This window comes from Myotis davidii, unplaced genomic scaffold (assembly GCF_000327345.1).
Source record: "Myotis davidii unplaced genomic scaffold, ASM32734v1 scaffold496, whole genome shotgun sequence".
Lineage (NCBI taxonomy): Eukaryota > Metazoa > Chordata > Mammalia > Chiroptera > Vespertilionidae > Myotis > Myotis davidii.
Window position 1 is genome coordinate 2,446,500 of NW_006289398.1, and position 21,720 is coordinate 2,468,219.

A 21,720-nucleotide genomic window follows, 5' to 3' on the forward strand; every position below is an offset into this window, starting at 1 on the left:
CCGAAGCTCCTCTGTCTCCAGGCTCTGCGCAGGCTCTGTCCTCCAAGTTCTGTCTCTCGGATCCTCATCTAAGTTCTGAGTCCTGTTGTCTTGTTGCATCTGCATTTATACCAGTTGATTCTAATCCTATCAATCTCTATTCCAAAGGTTAGGGCGTTTCTTATCTCCATTCCAGGGAGTAAAGATTATGTAGCTTAAGCATGATTGTTCACAGTTAAAGTGATTAATTACCGGCCTGGCACTTAGTTAAGAGGTTTTATCCCCTCCCTAACTTCAGGGGAAAATCTCTACCTGGGGAAACAACCTTTCTCGGAGAGGTGACCTTGGTTAAAACACATAGCGCCAAGAAGGTGAGCAAACATATTAAGAACAGTATGCCATATATGCCAGGTCCCTTGAAACAGCAAGGATGGACCGGCTCCCGGCATCCCAGAGCAGACACGGCACCAAAAGATGGTGGAATGAGGACAAGAAAGCAAGAGGGAAGAGAGCAGGAACATCCTAAGCACCAGAGAGAACTGTAGCAAAGACTAAAACAAGGAAATGGCACCGCGGAGTGGGAGGCCATCAAAACGCCAGATCTGGAGCAGACAGATCTCGGGCGAGCAGTACGAGGGGCAGGCGGCTGCCAGACGTGCTTCTTCTTCCTGTGCTAAGTCAGATTTTTCGAGACTTTTTGGATGAGCACTTGCCATGAATATTGAACGTCTCTCACTTCTTTTTCTTTCTCAGGAACCCACTTTCGAACCTTTTGAACATAATGAAGCTCTTTGCCACTCAGTGTAGTGATCTGCTGAGAACAGATCTCATGGGCTCCTTAAAAAATGAGAGTTTCGACCTGGTGGTGGTGGACGGTTTAGATCTCTGCGCTTTCCTGATCGCCGAGAAGCTGGCCAGGCCGTTTGTGGCCGTCCTCGGCACCACGTTTGGGGTGACGAATTTTGGGCTGCCCGAGCCTGTGTCCTACGTTCCAGATTTCCACTCCTCCCTGACGGACCGCATGGATTTCTGGGGCCGAGTGACGAACTCTCTGATGTTCTTTATTTCTTCCTTGAGGCAGTGGTACATCCATGCGCAGTTCGATAGCACCATCAGAGAAAATTTCCCAGAAGGCTCTAGGCCGGTGTTATTTCATCTTCAACAGAAAGCAGAGCTGTGGTTTGTCAATTCTGACTTCGCCTTTGATTTTGCCCGGCCCCTGCTTCCTAACACTGTGTATGTTGGAGGTCTGATGGCCAAACCTGTTGAACCGATACCTCAAGTAAGTAAATCCTTTGTACACAGACATAGAAGTTGCTAAACATTTCTCCAAGGCGACCATACAAGTCTTATGCTGCCCCCAGTAGCACCAGAGCTCCAAATATTCCACATCTACCGTGCGGTGTTATTGGTCTTTTTATGTGAGCTGTTCTGGTGGCTCCAAATGCTGCCTCCAGTTTCAGGGTTTTGTTTGTTTGTTTTCATTTGTTTTTTAAACATATATGTTTATTGATATCAGAGAGGAAGGGAGAGGGAGAGAGAGATAGTAACATCAATGATGAGAGAGCATCATTGATCGGCTGCCTCCTGCATGCCCCCCACTGGGGATCGAGCCTACACTCAGGCATGTGCCCTGACTGGGAATCAAACCCTGACCTCCTGGTTTACAGGTCGATACTCAACCACTGAGCCATGCAGGACCGGCTACTTCTGTGTCTTTGATGCTCTACATTCTGAGCTGGGTTGTAGCTTTTTATGCATTCTAGAGAGATCTACCATCATTTTTCCCCCCACCCCGCAAATCGGGCCTTCCCTTACCCTATAGCTGCCACCACAATAGGGAAAGGAGTAGTTTCATTGCCTCGAGGAGTAGCTTGTGGGAGCAGGGAAATGTAGAGACAGTGATGAAAGGCCCTCTGGGAAGCCCACTCTGAGAACATCATTTGGGTGGAGTGGAGGTTAAGGGGAGCACAGATACCCTTGAACTTCACAGCTTGCCTATGGCATAGCCCACGTAGGTTGCCGGGAACTGAGAAAATGGAGCAGCACTTGAGATTCACTGTGTAAATGGTGACTCACGGATCCTGAGTCTCTCTCCCTAACCATCATCCAGCCCCACGTATTTCTGCTGCTTCCCCAGCAGGGGTAGAAGAGATCCAGCTACTGACCACGTGGGGATCCAGCTTATCTCCCAGGCTCCTCTGGGGGAGCCCACAGTGCAGGGGGAGGGCAGGTTAGCATGGTCCTCTGGAGGGTGCTATCAAAACCACCCCCTGTCTTCCTTCCTGATCCCTGAGAGGAGAACTTGAAATTTAACTCATCAAATTCCAAAGCCTGGAGAGAAAGGATGGACCATTCCTGTGGTCCTGAGACACTGAGGCTCAGAAAACTCTCTTGCAGCCCATCCAGCCGCAGTAGATGGGAACCTGTAGGAAGGGGAGTCTTAGGTGTACGCGGCACAGGGAGGCACACAGAGCTCATGTGAAAGGTGCTCCGTGAGCAGGGTGCCTCTGGCTGTGACGTCTCTGCTCTCTCCAGGAACTCGAGGACTTCATCGCCCAGTTTGGCGAGGCGGGTTTCGTGCTTGTGGCCCTGGGCTCCATAGTGAACGTTGCGCAGTCCCAGCAGGCCCTTGAGCAGATGCACAGGGCCTTTGCGCAGCTGCCTCAGGGGGTGATATGGAAGTGCAGCCCTTCTCATTGGCCCAAACACGTCCAGTTGGCGGCGAATGTGAAAATCATGGACTGGCTTCCTCAGACTGACCTCCTGGGTAAGGGCACCCTCTCTGCTGGCAGCTGCCATGTCTGCCTTTCTCGCTCCGGTTACTTGTTCTTTAGGGCCTGTTGCAGCTCTCCCCCGTCCCTGGGCACTCCACCATCACGTGAAAGGAAAGTGTGTGTTAGCGAAAGGCCAAGTTCCAGGAAAGCTTGGCATTCTGGGCTCGCTTCATTCATTTGTGCCCAGCCCAGGTATCTATAGCCGCTTGCCACCTTCCAGAGGGGTGACTTGCAATGGGCAGGGGATCGGGATCAGCCAACCCCCCCAAGAAGCGCCCATAAGTGCTTTGGGATGTACCTGTGCCCACAGGAGGGCAGTCGCTGCCACACAGTGGCTCCAGCTGCCTGCTCATTACACACAGACACTGAGCTAACTCTTCCTCCCCCGAGGTGGCCTTGCAGAGTGACAGTATTCCTCATCGTCCTGTGTGAGTTGTCCTGACAGTCACCAAGGGGCTTCCTCTCTGGCCTGTGCTGCCCTCTGGGGACACCTCCTGTGCATAGTGGCAGGTGGGATCTGAGTGTCCCGGTGAATTGGAAATGCAGGTTTTGGTTCTCCTCCTGCAAATGTGTTTCACTGGCCTGTGGGAGAGCCCGAGCATTGCACGCTACAAAAGCACATTGTTTCCGGGTTCCTGGGCTGGATCAATGCTTCCTCAACACTTTATTTTGCTCCAAATGAGAGAGGGACAGTAGGACCGGGAGTGGCATTACTAAGGCATAAGGCACCCTCCCTGCTTGAGGATGATGTGGAGGGAGGCCGCACGGTAGATGGACGAGCCCTGGGAGATGCTGAGCTTAGCTCTGTCTCCGCGTTCTCGGCTGCAGCGGGTCTCTGGTTCAGGTCTCAGACCCAGGCTTCTGAGGGTGCTCATAGTGTCTCCCAGGCAATTGCCTCTTTACATTGGTTCCCAGATGCCTCTAGATTCCCTTATGTTTCCCTGACAATGCCGCCGTCCCAAGTTCTGGAAATTCCTTCTTAGGCCTTATCCTTCCTCTCGTTCCTGTTTTTCCTAGCTCACCCCAGCATCCGCCTGTTTGTCACCCACGGAGGGATGAACAGTGTGATGGAATCCATCCAGCATGGCGTGCCCATGGTGGGCATTCCTCTCTTTGTAGACCAGCCTGGAAACTTAGTCCGAGTAGAAGCCAAACATCTAGGCGTCGCCATCCCAATCGAACAACTCGAGGCGGAGACCCTGGCTCTTAAGATGAAACAAGTTATCGGAGACAAGAGGTATGTAGCAGATCTGGTAAGTGGGCCCCTCCCCTCGAATAAACTAAACTCAGCGTTAAGATGCCAATGGACCTATTTCCACTGAATGCCATGTTAGACAAACGAGCCTTCCATTTCGATAAGAGGGATTTAGGACAGATGATAGGGAGAATTTTATTTTTAAAAGAAACTTTGCAAGAGTTTCTCTCTTAGAGTTTTTGTTCTCTTGATATGCGTAATATGCAATTCTAACCAGTTGTGGGGTGTGTGGGGGCTCCTTTTATTTCTTCGTGTTCATATTTCTTTCCTCTACTGGCCTTTGTCCTTAGCTGTTCCTGAACATTCTCTCCATTCACCTCCCATATCTCCTCTTCAGAGAGGCCTTCTCTGATCAACCCCAGTTATGCCATATGATTCCCTCCATAATGTGTTTCATAATTAGTCTACATCAGTGATGGTGAACCTTTTGAGCTCGGCGTGTCAGCATTTTGAAAAATCCTAACTTAACTCTGGTGCCATGTCACATATAGAAATTTTTTGATCTTTGCAACCATAGTAAAACAAAGACTTATATTTTTGATATTTATTTTATATATTTAAATGCCATTTAACAACAGAAAATCAACTAAAAAAATGAGTTCGCGTGTCACCTCTGACACACGTGTAATAGGTTCGCCATCACTGGTCTACATGTTACTTTACTTAGGTGTTGACCTTTCCTCCATAGAGTGTAAGCTCCATGAACAGAGGAGGGCCATGTCTGTCTTACTGATCATGGCCTACCTCACTGCCTTGCACACAGTAGGCACTCAGCAAGGAAGTTATGGATGAGTGAAGAATAAATACTAGTCCTCTAAATCAAGGCCCAAGAAACATGATTAGGTGCCTGGGGTCCATGAGTCCCTAGAATGGGGAAATTGTGAAAAACACATGTGTTTGCATATATACATTTTCTGGAGGGAGTTTTCTTTTTTTAAAAGAAAAATTTGCTTTTTAAAACTTTTATTGATTTCAGAGAGAAAGGCAGAGGGAGAGAGAGAGAGAGATAGAAACATCAATGATGAGAGAGAATCATTGACCAGCTCACACCCCCTACTGGGGATTGAGCCCTCACCCCAGGCATGTGCCCTTGACTGGAATGGAACCTGGGACCCTTCAGTCCACAGGCCAACACTCTATCCACTGAGCCACACCAGCTGGGGCTGGAGGGTGTTTTCATAACGTTCATCAGATTTTCAATGGAGACTAATGTCCGGAAAGGCCATGGGCTGCTGCTCTGGAGGGGCATTCAGCATGATGCCTGGGGCAGGGCAGCCCCAACATCCCCTGGGGATCCTTCTAGCCCCCTTTCCTGGCAGGCAGGTAATGCTTGCAAATGAATAAACAGAATGACACAGGCTCCTGAGAACTGAGACTTTGGGGCCTGTGTGCATCAGGGTGGCTCTTGTCTGACAGCTCTCTGGACATTCCGGAGCTCCGGGCTCCCACCCTCTGCCCCAGAGGTTCTGAGACACCTGGACACCTTGCTTGTGGGCCTCTCGCTGCTCTGAGCCTGCTCCCCAGGAAGAAGCATGCCCTGCAAAGGGCTGCAACTTTAGCTCATGACCATAGGCCTGCTCTGGCCCTAATGATGCCTGAGAGTCTCACTGCATTTTCCTGTCATCTTTCCCACTCACTCTCCTCTACTGTTTTACCTTCATCTTCTCAAACCTCCAATGTGGTTTTCTCTCTCATCCTCAGTGTAGACCAGTGATGGTGAACCTTTTGAGCTCGGCGTGTCAGCATTTTGAAAAACCCTAACTGAACTCTGGTGCTGTGTCACATATAGAAATTTTTTGATATTTGCAACCATAGTAAAACAAAGACTTATATTTTTGATATTTATTTTATATATTTAAATGCCATTTAACAAAGAAAAATCAACCAAAAAATGAGTTCGTGTGTCACCTCTGACACGCGTGTCATAGGTTCGCCATCACTGCTGTATACTCTTCTTTGTTTTATTTTACTGAAAAAAAAAGAGAAGCCACCAGCATGTGTTCACCACCAAATTTACCAGCCTACGTGCCAAACCTGCCTGCCTCCCTCTGCTCCGCCCGCTCTTGTGTCCCCTGTGGAGACCAGGCCCTGCCCTGGGGTAGAGGATCACATCCTCTCACCCACTCAAAGCTTTTGCTTCTGCGACTTGCCCCACTGTCTCCTGCATGATTGCCTTTCTCTTTCTTTAGGAACACTTTCACCAATTGAAAAGCAACTTACTATAATAACTCTCAAAAGTTGTTTTTCCTCAACTTTTTATTTTGAAAAGTGTCAAACTCTCAGAAAAGTTGTAAGAATCATACAATAAGCACGTGTACACCCTTCCCTTACATTAACATGTATTAACATTTTGCCATATTTGTTCTCTGTGTTGCGCCGAATGTTATACCTGTGTGTCAATGACAGCATCCTTTGAAAATTTATTGCAGACATTATAATACTTTACCTTTAAAGACTTCAGCCTGTGTCTCCCATGGATGAAGCATTTTCCCACAGAGCCACAGTACAGAGTCCAGAACTTCACCATTGAAGGGCCCTCGACTTACAACAAACCACCCTGACACTGCTTCTCCTTCTGGATATACTCCGAATCTCCGCTCTCCTTCCCTGTAAACTCTGTGCTCTTTGTTAACGCTTCCTCCTGTCGCATTCTTTCATCAGCCCGTTTCTGGAAGGCTCCCTCACTCCACCAAGCAGCTCTGACCCAGGTCACCAGTGGCTTCTACAACACCAAAGCCAGGGGCGCCTTTTCAAGTCTCATCAGCATCATTCATCCCAACGGGTCACTGCCTGTCCTTGAACAGTGACTGCAGTTGACCCAGACACCATCCTCTCTTAGTGTCCTCCCTTCCCTGGCTGCTCTTCTCAGTCTCCTTGGTTGATTCCTCCTCAACTCCACAGCCTCCAGACTTTGTAGGGCTCCTCACCAGGGCCTGGCCTTGGGTCTCAACTCATTTCTAATCCAGACATAATTCCTGGGGTTCTTGCCCAGTCTCATGTTCGAAATACCCTCTGTAGACCTATGCTGATTTCCAGATTGCTATCTGCACCCCAAACCTTTCCGCTAGTTGCAGTATATCTTATCACTCTGCTAACTGGCATCTCTTCTTCATTGCCGAGCGGGCTCTTAAACCTACCATGACCAAACAGCAACTTTGGCCTACGCCCAACACCCTTAAGCCTGCTGCTCAAATCTCCACGTTGTAAATTGTCACTCCATTTTTCTTGTCTATCAGGCCCTGAATTTAGGTGTCTTTCATTCAAAGTTTGTAAAAATGTAAATAACAAACACAAGGAAGAATAAGAATTGAAATAATAAACATGATTCAAGTTTATAGAATTATTTATTGTTCCAGGATTTATAACCCAAAGAACTTGCTAATTTAAAATTTATTTTTTAATGATTTAAAATTCATTTAGGACATGAAAATTTCAAGAAAAGTCCAATTTGGGAATCCTTCAGAAATTTACTCTGTGATAGTCGGAATCAGCTTTGGCCTCAGAATTGATGGAATATTTAACATTTGACCTTTGACATTCCTTCGAACTGATCATGTATATGCATATGCATATATACAGAATGTGCATATATACATACATATGTATATAGTGTGCATACATATACATGTATATGCCCGTGTGTGTGTGTATATATATATATAGCATGCATATATACATGTCTATATGAACAAAACATGGGTATATTATAAGTTTATATGTATATACACACACACACACAAATATATATACGATATATATATTTGCACATTGTGTGTGTGTGTGTGCGCATCTGCCAACAGCTACAAGTCGGCAGCAGTGGCCGCCAGCATCATCAGGCGCTCTCACCCCCTGACCCCTGCTCAGCGGCTGGTGGGCTGGATCGACCACATCCTTCAGACCCGGGGAGCGGCCCACCTCAAGCCCCACGCCTTCCAGCAGCCGTGGTATGAGCAGTACCTGCTGGACATCTTCTTGTTCCTGCTGGGGGTCACCCTGGGCACCGTGTGGCTCTGTGGGAAGCTGCTGGGCCTAGTGGCCCGGGGGCTGTGTGGGGCCGGGAAGATGAAGAAGGCCTGATGCGCAGAGCAGACTTGCAGGGCTGCTGGGGAGCCACCGGTTCTCTGAAGACTTCCCCCAGCACAGGCCTCCCCTGGGGTCTCCCTCACCCCCACGTGGGCCATGGCACCAGAACGGCTTCTCGCTCTCTTCTGCCTCTGTTTAGATAGTCTTATGCAGCAATCTTGGGCTTCTTTTTGAAAATTATGGTAAAATATACATCACATAAAAATGACCATTTGAACCATCAGGTATTCAGTTCAGTGGCATTGAGTACAGTCATATATTTGTGCAAACATCACTACCATCCAATTCCGTAACTTTTTTCATCTTCCCAAATTAAAATTGTGCCCTGATTAAACAATAATTCCCCATTTCCCCGTCCCAACTCCAAGCCCCTGGGAACCTGTGTTCTACTTCCTGTGTCTATGAATTTGACCTTGGCGTCTTGACTTGCCCCTCACCCATGAGCCCCTCTATTCAGACTCAAACCATCACTAGACAGCCCCCCTTCCTCCCCACTCCCTGTCCCTAGACTCAGTGCTCTATTTCATTCCCCTGTCTAGGGACTTCTATTTCCCCTTTCTTCTTTTTACGCTTTTGATGAATAGGACAGAAGCTATTTGGCCAGTTGTTCCATTGTAGACCAACCTCTTGCATCTCCTTCTCATCTCATTCAAAGCTCAGAGAGCCCGTCCTCTCCCCCAGTGAGGCAGGGACAGCCCCTCCTAGGACGCCCCTCACCTCTGCCCCGACTCCCCTTCTGCGAAGCTCCTCCTTTGCTGGTCCTGAGGGGCCTGCCTGGTTCCACGGGTGACGCTGTGTCCCAGTTTTCACAGGTCCCCTCTCCAGGTTCTCACGGTCAGAGGTGAGGTAACAGAAACCCTGGAGCCCACACGGAAGGCTTTGGGGCCTCAGGTGCGGGGGCCGTGGTGGTGCCCCAGACCGTCTTGATTTAGGAAACATGCCACTTGCCACCCACCTACCCTCTGCATTAGAGAATATTCCTTTAGGTGGAATATTCCATTGGTGGCTCCATCCCATGGAAGCCAAGACCCCTCTGACTTGTGTCTAGTTACCGCTCCAGACACATCTTCCAAATTCTGAAATAGACCCACACAAGGGTGTTCAGTTGGTTTTTGACAAAGATGCAAAGAGAATTCCGTGGGAAAAGTAAAATCTTTCCGGCAAATTGTACTGGAACAATAGTATATCTGAATGGGACTTGATCTAAATAACATACACCGGAGACATTGCCTGTTGCTTCAGACCATACACGAAAATTAACTCAAAATGAACCATAGATCTAAAAATAAATGCTGAGCCTACAAAGGTTCTGAAAGAAAGTCTTTGCAGTCTTATGGTCGGCACAGGGGGAGATGGCATCCTATGGGCGAGTGGATGGGTGTGTGCGGGGGGAAGGACTCGGTCCCTGTAACTGCACCTGCCTGCTCCCCTGTGTGCTGCTTTAAGTGTCACCTGATGATGACACAGCCTGGCAGTGAGCCCTGTGGGGACAACAGGAGGCCAGGAAGGGGGTGCCTAAGAGAAGTCAGAGAATTTGCTGGAAGCTCTCTGATAAAACATGGGAGGCAAGTTCCGATGCCTTTCTAGAAACCAAACAGTTGCCAGTGAAGCTTCTCACTGGCTTTTCTCTTAGGGCAAACAGACTCTCACAGCCCCTGGATCTCCTAGGCAACCACACTGTAAACTTGAGAAAAGGCCAGACCCAGCTAGGGATCGACAGCGAGCTGAGCCAATCAGGCTGTGAGTCTGCAGCAGGTGTTCCTAGCCAGCCAATCGGCAGGGAGAGGGCAGGCCAGGAGGTGTGAGGATAGGTAAGAGGGAGGAGGCAAAGGGGAGGGGAGCAGCCTGTCTTCCAGATGCAGGAGAGAGCGTCCATAGTTTCAGTTCCAAGCAACTGGTGGCAACAGGTTAGCATTTAAGGTAAATCAACTTTTACAAATTTATTATGTTGATTTAATCACTTTTATTTTGTGTTGGCTAAATAATAACAATAATAGCAATAATAATAACAATAAGATAGATGGTACTTTCCAAAGAGAAACTCTAAAGGTTGATGCGAGCTCTTGGCGGCCTCATCTCTGGGAAGAGGTGTGAGATGCAGGTGTACAGTCACGCATTTCATTCGGGGAAGGAGAAGGAAATGAACATCACTCAGCAGCCCCTGTGTGGTGGGTACTGGAGTGCGCAGTGTTTGGGGGAACTGCCGTAACCAGCTTGGGTGACCATTGATAACACTGAGCTCAGGCAGGTTAAATGAGGGACAGAGGGAGACTCAGAGAGAAGAATGAGAGAGAAGGTGCTGGAAAGGCGTGGTCAGAATGATGCATGCAAGTGTCTAGAACGGGGAGGGAAGGAGGAATGAGGCAGGCAATGGCTGTGATGAAAATGTAGGCTCAGGAGTCTAGCAGTTCCCAAGGTCACAAGCACCTGTGATTGGAGAACGACACTGAGCGGTGGCAGGAGCTGGAGGCTGAATTTTGAGCTTTCAGAGGAGACCAGCTTTGGCTGGTGACAAAATGCAAGAGACGGTCTTGGGGAGGCCTGTGGAAAAAGGGAGCAGGGGAGGCCAGGGGAATCAAGGAGCCCCAGGACCTCGCCGCTGCATAGTACCTCTTGATTTTTTCTGGAAGTTTCAGTTTAGAGCAGGAAGGATGCAAACAATGGACTGGGTTTCTAAGTGGCTATAAAATAAACATTCAACAGACCAGTGACTCCAAAAGGAGCATTTCCAGTGACTATAAAAGAGTTATACGTAGGTGATTGTGGTGATTCATGTTGCAGAAGCCATATAGTAGCCAGAGCTGTGGCTCTCCATCATCTGCTGGTGGAGGATGAGGCCCAGTGGGGTTTGTCCTTTCAGCGGGTTTGGACCCCAAACAAAACGGGGCCTTTGGAAATTACCTGCTGGGTTGGTTGTTTCTGAGAGTTTAGTCATGAAACCTGCGAGCTCAGGACAAGCTCTGTTCCTTTGTTCTTTTTCGGAAAACAAACCCAGCCGAAGCCATGCGTCCTTCCTGCAGTTTAGATATTCTCTCACTCTGCTTCTTTAAGACCTTCCACCTGCCTGGCTGCCTGATTCAGAATAGATTGCCAGTAATTTCTTGGGAAAAACCCTAGAGACTGAAGGCGGAGCAGAGGGAAGAAGGAGGTGGGGGGAGGGCAAGGAGAGGACTATGAGGCAGCTGGGGCAGGAGATGCCCAGGGGAAGCTCATGATGATAAGGACCGGTCACCCCGGGCCTCTGACTTTTATTAAACCTGGGTCTGTAGCACATTGTGTCCGCTGCGTGGGTCCCTGAGTACCATGCTAGGCAGTTTCTCTCACTCTTTCGTAGCCAGAAACACCGAGAGGCTCCTAAATGTGGATAAAATGCCACTGAGAGAAGAGGGGGCCGAACCTCTCCCCACGCTGGGTTGCTAGTAATTTCACCTGGCCGAGGCCAGTCACCAGGGCCAAACCAAACACAGCAGGAGGGAGCGTTTGCCGATTGTTACAGTTAGGGGAACCTTTGGCTGCAAGTAACAGTGGCCCCGGCCAACAATGCAGCCAACAAATAGAAGCTTGTGTTTCTCCTGTGACAGGATTGTGACCTTAGGCAGCTGGTTAAACCGACTTAGCCGCTCAGAGACACAAGGCCTCTAAGTTGGTGTCTGCAATTCCCTCGGCTCTTACTCATGGTTGCATAAAGGCTGCCACAGCTCCAGACATTGCATTTCTGTTCAAGGAAGAAGGAGGCAAAGCAATAGGAGCACTTGCCCTGAGCCCTCAGAACTTCCAGGTGAATCTCTTTGGCCAGAACTTGTTTCACGTGGCCCCCAACTGAAACGGGAATGTATCGAAGAAAGGAGGCTGGCATGGCCTTTGGATCAGCCAGCTGGCAGTGTCTGGAACACGTTTGTAATTCAAATTCAACACAATTAAAACTACCCTGAGGGGGGTAAACGCCTGACCAGGACCTTGGCTGTCTCATTCACTGCTATTGTGTGGCACATAATAAGCCTCCAATCAACCTATATTGAATTTAGTACCAGGACTTGGGGGAGGCGTGGTAGGTACCTGGGGTAAACTATTTAAGAAAACACTCACTCTCAGGTTTGGGCAAGTGCAAGGCCACCAATTGCACAGTCTTGAGATTGAGGGCCACCTTAAACATTGTGCCTTAGGCACCTACCTTACCTAGTCTAGTCCCACCCCTGGTTGAATGAATAATGTGAAATATCAAGAACTTGTGTGAAGCAAATACTTTATAACAACGATATCAATGAAACATTCTTAAGCTGGGCCGTATCATAAACATTAAAATAAGGACTTAATTCATATTCCAAAGTGGGAAGAATAAAAGACTAGAGTTCACAGAGATGGGCTCTGGGAATACCTGCATATCAACATGCGTGAAACCTAAATTTTAAACATCTTAAGAAAACGCACTTTGGTGCAGAGGAAATTTTGGTGAGATGCCGGACTTCAGTGACTTCTTATTTTCACAGTAAGCGTATGTGGTAAATATAGATGACATAGAGCCATGCTTTAACTCTTATGTGGGAGTTGGCAAGCCAAGCCCAAACCAAATCTTTCCTATATTTACACGTTGCAGAAACAACTTTTGAAATGACCTTTGGGAAAAGAATAAACGGATAGAAGATAATCGGCACAGTAGCTTTGAGTTTAAGTTTAAAAACACACACAGGACACATCACTTTATTTAAACAAACCAACAAACAAACCCAAAGCTATGGCTCCAAGAGGAAGAGACGAAGTGAAATTGCCCAGGCAGTGAGTCAGAGTCCACAGTGAGCCATAAGGTTTGGAAACTCAAGGAAGGACCCCGAGGTGAGGGGTGTGGGGGGCATGTTTAGGATGTGTAGGGCCCGTGGGTGTCAGGCTTTGCTCTGCACTCATGTCCCCCACTTCTCTCCGTGGAAAAATCTTCCCGGCATGCCAGGCGGACTCTTCCTTGAAGCCGGCTCTTTCCTTCTCATTTCACGGACCTTCTCTGAATTCCCAGAGCAATTTGCCAGCACGTTGCGGAGCTGCCGAGTGCGACCACTTACAAGTGGATGTCAGTCCTGACCCGGCCCTTGCCTCATGGCACATTCTCGGGCAAGTGGCCCGGCTTTCGGGGTCCCTGTTGACATCCCATAGGACGGTGATGGCGAACCTTTGACACGCGTGTCAGGTGACACGCGAACTCATTTTTTTGGTTGATTTTTCTTTGTTAAATGGCATTTAAATATATAAAATGAATATCAAAAATATAAGTCTTTGTTTTACTATGGTTGCAAATATCAAAAAATTTCTACATGTGGCACGGCACCAGAGTTCAGTTAGGGTTTTTCAAAATGCTGACATGCCGAGCTCAAAAGGTTCGCCATCACTGCCCTAGGGCGTCAATTTTGATAGAACCCACCCCATGAGGTGATGTGCTGATGCTCCTGATGGGGTCCCACCCCCCAGCTCCAAGGCTAGACTGACAGCAAGCCCCGCCCCTCTGCCACCTGGACTTCACTGCGCATGTGCCCATCTCTCCTTTGTGCCATCCCTCAGCCCAGGGACTTAGGGAATGGACCCGCCTCTCCCTGGGGAGCGTGAGAAGTTGCAGTCACCGGGGACGCTGCCCAGATGACCACGCTTAGAACGTCTGGCCTCCCGTTTGCTCTTTTTCATTATTGGTATTACTAACTGATATTACTAATTAGCGAATGACAGTGAAAATAGGGGGGCTCGAAGAAGGAACTCTCATGTGGACACGACGCACACCTGTCCGTAGATCTCTTTGGGGGCTTCCAGTTTCCTACAGAAGAAACCGGCTCTCTTTTCAAACTAAGTCTCTCCTCTCCGACTCCTCGCTACCTGCCGGGCCACGCTGAGCACTGGGGCCGAATATTTACTCCAGAGGGGCCCTGTCTCAGGGGAAACTTCTTACGGATCCCCCAGTTTTCATCACCGACCGTGTAGTATTAGCTAACTTACTGAACGAACTGAGTCAGAAGAGGTGGCAGCCATTGCCTTCAAGTACAACAAACTCCACTGAGTCTGAGTCAACATTTCAGTTTCACAGCCAGGTCCCAAGTAGAGAGAGAAAGAGGAAACCCCGCAGGTCTGGCCGTCCCAGGACGGGCCCTATGCGCAGGTCAGGGCGGAGCTAGCAGGGGCGGGAATCGTGCTGACTTGGATGTGAACTTCATTTGCAGCAAATACATTTCCTGCCGCCGGGACCGGTGTGAGGCCTGATGAGTGCGATCAGTAGCTACCTGCTCTTTACATGGGCGTCCTCCTCTCTTCTCTCTAAAGAGCAGAATGTTTTCTGAGATCACATGGTGCTACTACAGCCACTCCAGGCCCCTGCTATTGAAATGGCTAATGCAATGGCACAGGTGCTGCCTAAAAATGTGAAGGGAAAGCATTGCAAGGCCTGGCTGTGGGGGAATGGGCTCCATGGCTTCCAGGCGGGGAGGCGTTGGAGAGACTGGACTGCTCTGCAGGTAGTTCTCACAGGCGGGGCTATATCAGCTGTTCAGTAGGGCACTTCCTCCCAGTGCACTCTGGCCCCCGTCTATCTCAGCACCCCAAGCAGGGCCTGCAAAGGGCTGCTCAGGGACCTCCCTGCCCAGCCAGGTGAGCCTGCTCTTCCTCCTCAGTGGGTGGACAGGACTCACCTGGCTCGCCCCCTCCCCCCGGCCACACCCACGTGCTTGCAGTGCCTTCCTGATTCCTAACTGTGCTCCCCCTGCCCCCCTGCCCTCCCCTGCCCTTACACAGACCAACCCTCCTCTGAACTCACCACACCTGCTTCAGTGCCTTCATGCAACCACCTGTCTTTTCCTGAGAGGAAACTGGGCTGTAGTGTCAGAGAAACCAAGTGGGGGCGTTCTTCAGAGGGCGGAGTGAGAGGTTTCCTTTGGATTTTGCATCAGAGAGGATCTGGGTGCCTTCTCTTTATGGATGCCTGGGGGGTGGGGGGGGGCCTCTTCGGCCCTAAGACCATCCTCTGTGTTGCAGGTTGTTGGCTGTAGACTCAACCCAGCCTTGGGGGGCGGAGGGAGGCAGGCAGAGATTAGCTTGTGTAATTCAGTTCATTGCCACTAGGAGGCACCAAAGACAACCCAATAAAGTGCAGCCCGGGGCTTGAGCGAACGGTTCCCCCGTCTCACAGTCAGTTTAACCTGTCCCTGAATTCAGCAAGAGGACTCCCATGGACTCTGCTGAGTCACGAAGACAAGCTTCCACGAACTGTCAGATTTCCACTGTCCGACCCACAGTGCTTCTCCACACCAGACAGCAGGCGTTGATAGCGCAGGCAGCTGCGCCCAGGACCGCGGGACAAGGGGACCTGGTGCGATGCTACAAAGGGTGCTTGGGCTGTGCTGCTGGTGCCCCCACCAGCCTGTGCCGCCCTCTCCAGGCCTCTGCATTGCATCGCTCCGTGACTGTCCCTGTCCACTGCCCAGGCTCCCCTGTCTCCAGTTCCCTTTCCCACCTCCCCTCCCTACATCCGCTCCCCAACTCCACGACTCTCTCTCCCAGGACCCCTCCTCCCCCCCACTTTCCAGTCCCACTCACACGCCTGCATCCTGCCATTTTCTCATCACTGCCCCCTGCGCTCGGAAATATACATTGCCCCTCCATCCTCCTGCCCCAGGACCCCAGCCGGAAGAGCTGCCCCCTTTCTTAGGATGAAGGCGGATCTCTCCTCCTCCGAGGCTTCAGAAAGCCCCACTCCCAGCGCGGTGGCCGCCCTGGTCCCACGTGTTGCAGCTCAGTAGTGGGTGGCGCCCCCCCCGCTCCTGCAGGTGCCCAGGGCCTCTTCCCTCACGGCCTCTTCCCGACCCAGCACCGGGGGCTGCACCCCTGAGCCTTTGCGGACACTTGTTGAAGGAATGGACCCAGAGAGCGCCTGGCCCCGGGGATGCGCAGACGCGATGCCAGCACCAGGGGGCGCTGCGGCCACGTGCATCGGATGGTCAGCGTCTTTGGGCCTGGCAGGGCCTGGCTGGGTGGGCTCTGTTGTGACCATGCAGACTCCCAGGTGCTCAAACAGGGTTTTCTGCAGCCAGGGAAGCTGTGTGCAGTGCTGTGATCTCGGTGATACGTTTTGGGACAGACTCCTGCCCTGGTGCCTGGTGCCTTCGTGCACGACTCAGAACTAGAACCCGGGTCTCCAGACTCCCAGCCCCGGGGTTTGCACTATCGTGGGGGTTCTCTGAACCCAGGCCCACCTGCAGGACTCTGTACATCGCTCAGGGACCAAAGAGCTGCAGCTTCGCCACACCCACCCTCCCTACCACTTCTGCATATTTAAAACAAGCAAAACAGGAGAAAAAAAGATAAATCTGTTTGTCCGGAGAGAGATGGTGTCTATTTCCCTTGTTTCTGTCCTGAGAACACAGTCAGGTGTTAAATGGACATTAACCTGTTAATCAAGGAAGACATACTAGCTGCTGGAGGAATCAGTGTTGAGAATCTCAGTGGAGGCAGAAGCAACAACAATGAATGGTTGGACCAAAAAGGAGAAAATTAGATGTGGAGTCAAAGGAAAAATGGAGAATTCTAAGGAAAAGAATAAAGCATAGCCGTAGTCGGTTTGGCTTGGTGGATAGAGCATCGGCCCCCAGACTGAAGGGTCCTGGGTTCAATTCTGGTCAAGGGCACGTACCTCGGTTGCAGGCTGGATCCCCAGCCCTGGTCAGGGCGCCTGTGGGAGGCAACCAATCGATGTGTTTCTCTCACCTCAATGTTTCTCTCTCTGTCTCTCCCCCTCCCTTCCACTCTATCTAAAACTAAATGGGAAAATATCCTTGGATGAGGATTAACAACAACAAAAGAGCATACAGCATAGAAGGTTGGCTCAAAAAGAGTTGTGAGAAAAGGGCTGCATGTGATGGTAGGGCGGTGGTGGGTGGGGGGTGGTGGTGGTGGCAGGGAGCTCAGAAAGGTGAAAACATACGGAGGAATGGCCACATGTTTGAAGCTATTGTCCAGGTTGGAGAAAAGCAGATTCCTCAGGACCAGAGAAGTAAGTAAGAAGGTGACAGGCACACCTCAGCCTGGGAAATCTGGGAGGTTTGAGGGTGTCCTTGGGAAGTGAGTGAGATAGATGTCCAGCCAGAGGCAGGTGACAAGGCCCGCGCTCTGCTGATGGGCTGTGGCTTCCCTCTCAGATGGCGGGGACAGCGCGCCACGACCGAGAGATGGCGGTCCAGGCCAAGAAAAAGCTCACCACGGCCACCGACCCCATTGAGCGGCTCCGGCTGCAGTGCCTGGCCCGGGGCTCCGCGGGCATCAAAGGACTTGGCAGGTAGGACCCGGGCCCCCGGTGGCGGGACACAGAGGAGAAAGGCAGGACACGCCAGGCGGGGCGGACACCGGTGTGGCCTTGAGCAAGCCTCTTCCTCCTGGGCTCTCGTTCCCGCATCGTCAATGCCAAGGGTGGAGAATCAATCCCTTGGACCACGTTTGGTTCTTAGTCCCAGACTCGGCAGGCCCATGTCTGCTCTGAGAAAGTGCGGCACAGGGAGAGCTCCAGAAGCTGCGAGCACAGGGGCTTGGAGGAGCGGGGAGGGCAGTGCCTGAGACATGGCTGTTGAATGTGGTTTCGCTCTCAGGCGGTCCTGTCTCGATCGCTTGCCTGGGCCCTGAAATTGCCTGTGGGATGGTTTCAGCTCAGCGCCAGGGGGGCCCAGCTCTGTAGGGCCTGGTCTTGGCCCTCTGCTAGAGCAAGGAGTCCCTGGGACTGGGAAGCCCCGCGGGAAGGATTGTAAGCACCTCTGATTGGGGCCTGCCCTGGTGTTGTGCACATCCGGGGACTCACAGGTGACTCACGGGGACTCCCGTGGGAATGAGGCTCCTCCAGGGCTCATGAGGAGTTTGGACTAGGAGGCTGGGAGTCACTAGACAGGGATCCACACCTGGAGGCTGTGGGAGGCTTCACTTCCCACAGGTGCCGAGCACTGGGAGTGTCATTTTCAACAGTCCCACTTTCTCACCTAAGCCCAGGCTGTGGGCATAGGGACCCGGTGGCAGGGCTGTCACAGTCCAATGGGAACCCCGCCCACTTCCCTTCCATGTCATATCACTTCAACCTTGGCATCTTTCATCCTGGGTCCACCTCATTGTCCTTGGCACAGACCCCTCAGGACCACCACCCCCTCTTCCTCTCCTGGGCCATCCAGTCCAGTTCCTCCTGCTGCCACCGCCGTCTCCACCCCAAACCCTACCAGCCCCTCCACCGAGAGCCAGTCTACTGTGAACAGGCACTATCTCGTCCTTGGCCTTTTGCTGGGCTGTGCCCTCTGCCCCCTCCCCTTTACTGGTCTTGCCCTTCCCTGAATCTTTCCTCAACTCAAGTGGGGGTCCCTCCCCCTTTCCCTTCACGATTAGACAAGGTTACGGTTTTCTGGGACCATAGCATCCTCTCAAGGATGCATGGTGTCAACCTGACTACTCACTATTGGTGTTGGCCTGGATCACCTGCCTGAGACTGTCTGTCCGGCTCCCCCTCCCTCTGCCTATGGCGTCCTTTGGAAGGAAGTCTCTATGTGAAGCCCCTAAAATGTAGGCAGAGGGGACCATGCTTTTCCCCCTCGAGGGCAGAGCGGGAGCAGAATCTATTTGGAATTCTTCCTTAAGAGCAAGCTGTCTCTTCCCCACGTTTATTTATTCAGCCATTTACTTACACCAATATGGACTCATGGGTATTGATTTCATACTTTAGGTTACAACCCAACACTACTTTATTTTATTGCTCAGATTATTCTAGTTTTATCTAAGGAGTTCTTTCTGGTGGCTCCTGGGCCCCATTGACGTATCCCCATCTATGTAGGGTATTGTGTGTTTGTTTGGGGCACTTTCTTACTTTCAGGTATGAGATACTGAAGCTCATCTCACATATATTCTGCCCCCATCTTCGAGTCAGCAATTTCTCTAAGAAGCCCACTTCCGGTTATTGGAGACTTGTATTAGGCACCAAGCTCTAGGCTCCAGAGGTGCTTCTTGTTGCTGGTGTGTCACTTCTAGGTCCTCTGAGCTGACAGAACAAGGAAATATACATGTGTATATTAATCTATTTATCTATATTTCTATAAATGTTGTTATATGTAATCATCAGTGCTTATGTCAAACTAAACTGGAGCTCATACGGATGTCTCCAACTCTAACCTATTACCAGGTGAATCAGGTCATTCCGGCCTCCTCCCCTAGCTTATCGACTCATGCCCTTTCCCACAGTGAGAAACCTGGCTCCCCACATCTGCCATCCATTTACTTAATTCAATTCCAATACACCCGGACAGCAGGGCCCAGTCATTAGCTCATCTCCATGGGAAATGCCTTTATCAGCAGAGGGGAGGGCTGTGTGCAGCTCCTTGCCCCTGTAGTCTTACCGACTCGATTCAGTTCCAAAGTTGGTTAACTCAGCCCCTCACCCACCCGCCCTTCAGTGAGCTTATCTCAAACCTTTATAGTGCAGTCAGATTCACTGGTCACCATCTGGGATCCCCTGGCCTCCTAAGTATTTTTTAAAAAGCCATATACATTACTGATTACTCTTTTTTAAAATATATTTTATTGATTTTTTATAGAGAGGAAGGAAGAGGGATAAGAGAGTCAGAAACATCGATGAGAGAGAAACATCGATCAGCTGCCTCCTGCACACCCCCTTACTGGGGATGTGCCCTTGACCGGAATCGAACCTGCGATCCTTCAGTCCGCAGACCGACACTCTATCCACTGAGCCAAACTGATTCGGACTGATTACCCTTCGTACTGTGCATTTTCATGGGCTTTAGCAAATGCGTAACGTCATGTATCCATCACCATAGGCCACACAGAGCGGTTTCAAAATCCCCCGTGCTTCACCCATTTTGTTGCCTCTTCCATCTTTTGACTGTTTTTATAGTTTTGCCAGAATGTCATTTACTTGGAATTACACAGTACATTTCCCCCCAAAGTACATTTTTTTATTTTTATTTTTTTGCTTTTATGAAATGCTGGGAGGAGGCTGGCCAGGTGCAGGAGGAGGGCACGGGGAAGAACCGAAGACTTCTGTATGTCACCTGAAAAGCCCTGAGGGTGGTTTTCTTTTTAAGTCTTGTGCTCTGTGACTTTTGAAAAAATTGTGTGTGTGTATTTTCTTCAGAGTGTTTCGAATCATGGATGACAATAATAACCGAACTCTTGATTTCAAAGAATTCGTGAAAGGGTTAAATGACTACGCGGTGGTCATGGAAAAGGAGGAGGCAGAGGAGCTTTTCCGGAGGTTCGATAAAGATGGGAATGGAACAATAGACTTCAACGAGTTTCTGCTTACCTTGAGAGTAAGTGGTCCAGGGGCCAGTGGGTCTGGCGAGTGTGACTCATGTGGTCTGGGTTGGCCATCGTGAGGTTTTGTTTTTAGAAGCGGGGAGTGCTCTGTGAAGGTGATGGGCGGGAGAGGCAGAGCAGACTTAGGGACCTGGGGGCGTTCGTGTGCAAACCATGTCATGGCACACAGCTAATTCATTCCTCTAATTACACATCATGGAGAGGAATAGATAGTTTATCACGTGGGGTACAAAGGAGCTCGTCTGGTTGTGTCTGTCTGTGTGTGCCTTTTCTGTTTACCCAGCCCCCAATGTCCAGAGCCAGAAGAGAGGTGATTATGCAAGCGTTTCGCAAGTTAGACAAGACTGGAGACGGCGTCATAACCATTGAAGACCTCCGGGGGGTGTACAATGTGAAACACCATCCCAAGTACCAGAACGGAGACTGGTCTGAGGAACAAGTGTTCCGGAAATTTCTGGATAACTTTGATTCCCCCTATGATAAAGATGGATTGGTAAGTAAGTGCGTAATCCAAGTGGAATTTCTTCTGTCCACTTTGTAATTGTAAATATATAGGAAGTAGGCTCAAAGCCTTAAAAATACTTATGTTACAGATGCTATAAATAGAAGTAAAACATATCCTTAGTGACTACCTAGAAAGTTGAAGACTACAGTAGTAAGAAGTGTGTGTGTGTGTGTGTGTGTGTGTGTGTGTGTATGGGCGAGTGTACATATATCAGTAGGGGATCTGCCCACAGCTAGTTACCCATCACCTGGACAATGGGGTATTTGGATTAAACATTCCATTTCATGTTACCATATGTACTACACACAGCTAGACACTTTCCAACAAACTAGACTATAAAAACATATTTAATGAGACCATAATTCAATATTTTGGGCTTTTTACAGGGCTTTTCAGGACACTGCTGTTTTACACACATTCTCATTTGTCGTCACACTTTGCTCTGCGGAAATGGCATTTAAGGGACGCTTTAGTGAAAGGAATGCCAGCACTTATTCTGATTTCATCTTCAGTAGACTTTGTAATTAACTTGCATTTCTAAAGCACAGTAAACGTCAAGCTAAGCCCGTCAGAGAAGGATAAACGCCAAATGATGTCACTCATATGTGGAATCTAATTAACAAAAAAACTAACAAAATGGAAACAGACTCATAGATACAGAGAACAGACTGACAGCTGCCAGGGGGAAGGGGGTGAGGAGGATGGGTGGGCGAAAAAGGTGAAGGAATTAAGCCAAAAAACAACAACAAACAAAAACAAAACTCATAGACAGAGACAACAATACGATGAGTACCAGAGGGAAA

General features: G+C 49.8%; 2 protein-coding genes across 3 annotated transcripts in view; both read left to right on the top strand.

Moving 5' to 3' along the window:
- UGT3A1 (UDP glycosyltransferase 3 family, polypeptide A1) overlaps positions 1–8,317 on the top strand; it is a 15,670-nt gene extending 7,353 nt beyond the window's left edge. For both annotated transcript variants that reach the window (XM_006761758.2, XM_015562644.1), the window contains 4 exons: positions 733–1,261; positions 2,518–2,749; positions 3,774–3,993; positions 7,812–8,317. In XM_006761758.2, coding sequence (XP_006761821.1) covers positions 733–1,261; positions 2,518–2,749; positions 3,774–3,993; positions 7,812–8,088 — 1,258 coding nt within the window. In that variant the 3' untranslated portion in view covers positions 8,089–8,317. The remainder of the gene's footprint in view (positions 1–732; positions 1,262–2,517; positions 2,750–3,773; positions 3,994–7,811) is intronic.
- A 1,621-nt stretch (positions 8,318–9,938) lies between these two features.
- Positions 9,939–21,720, top strand: part of CAPSL (calcyphosine like) — a 23,450-nt gene continuing 11,668 nt past the window's right edge. Inside the window, exons 1-4 of the mRNA XM_006761761.2 lie at positions 9,939–10,014; positions 17,253–17,389; positions 20,228–20,405; positions 20,696–20,905. Of these exons, the coding sequence (XP_006761824.1) occupies positions 17,253–17,389; positions 20,228–20,405; positions 20,696–20,905 (525 nt within the window). The 5' untranslated portion in view covers positions 9,939–10,014. The remainder of the gene's footprint in view (positions 10,015–17,252; positions 17,390–20,227; positions 20,406–20,695; positions 20,906–21,720) is intronic.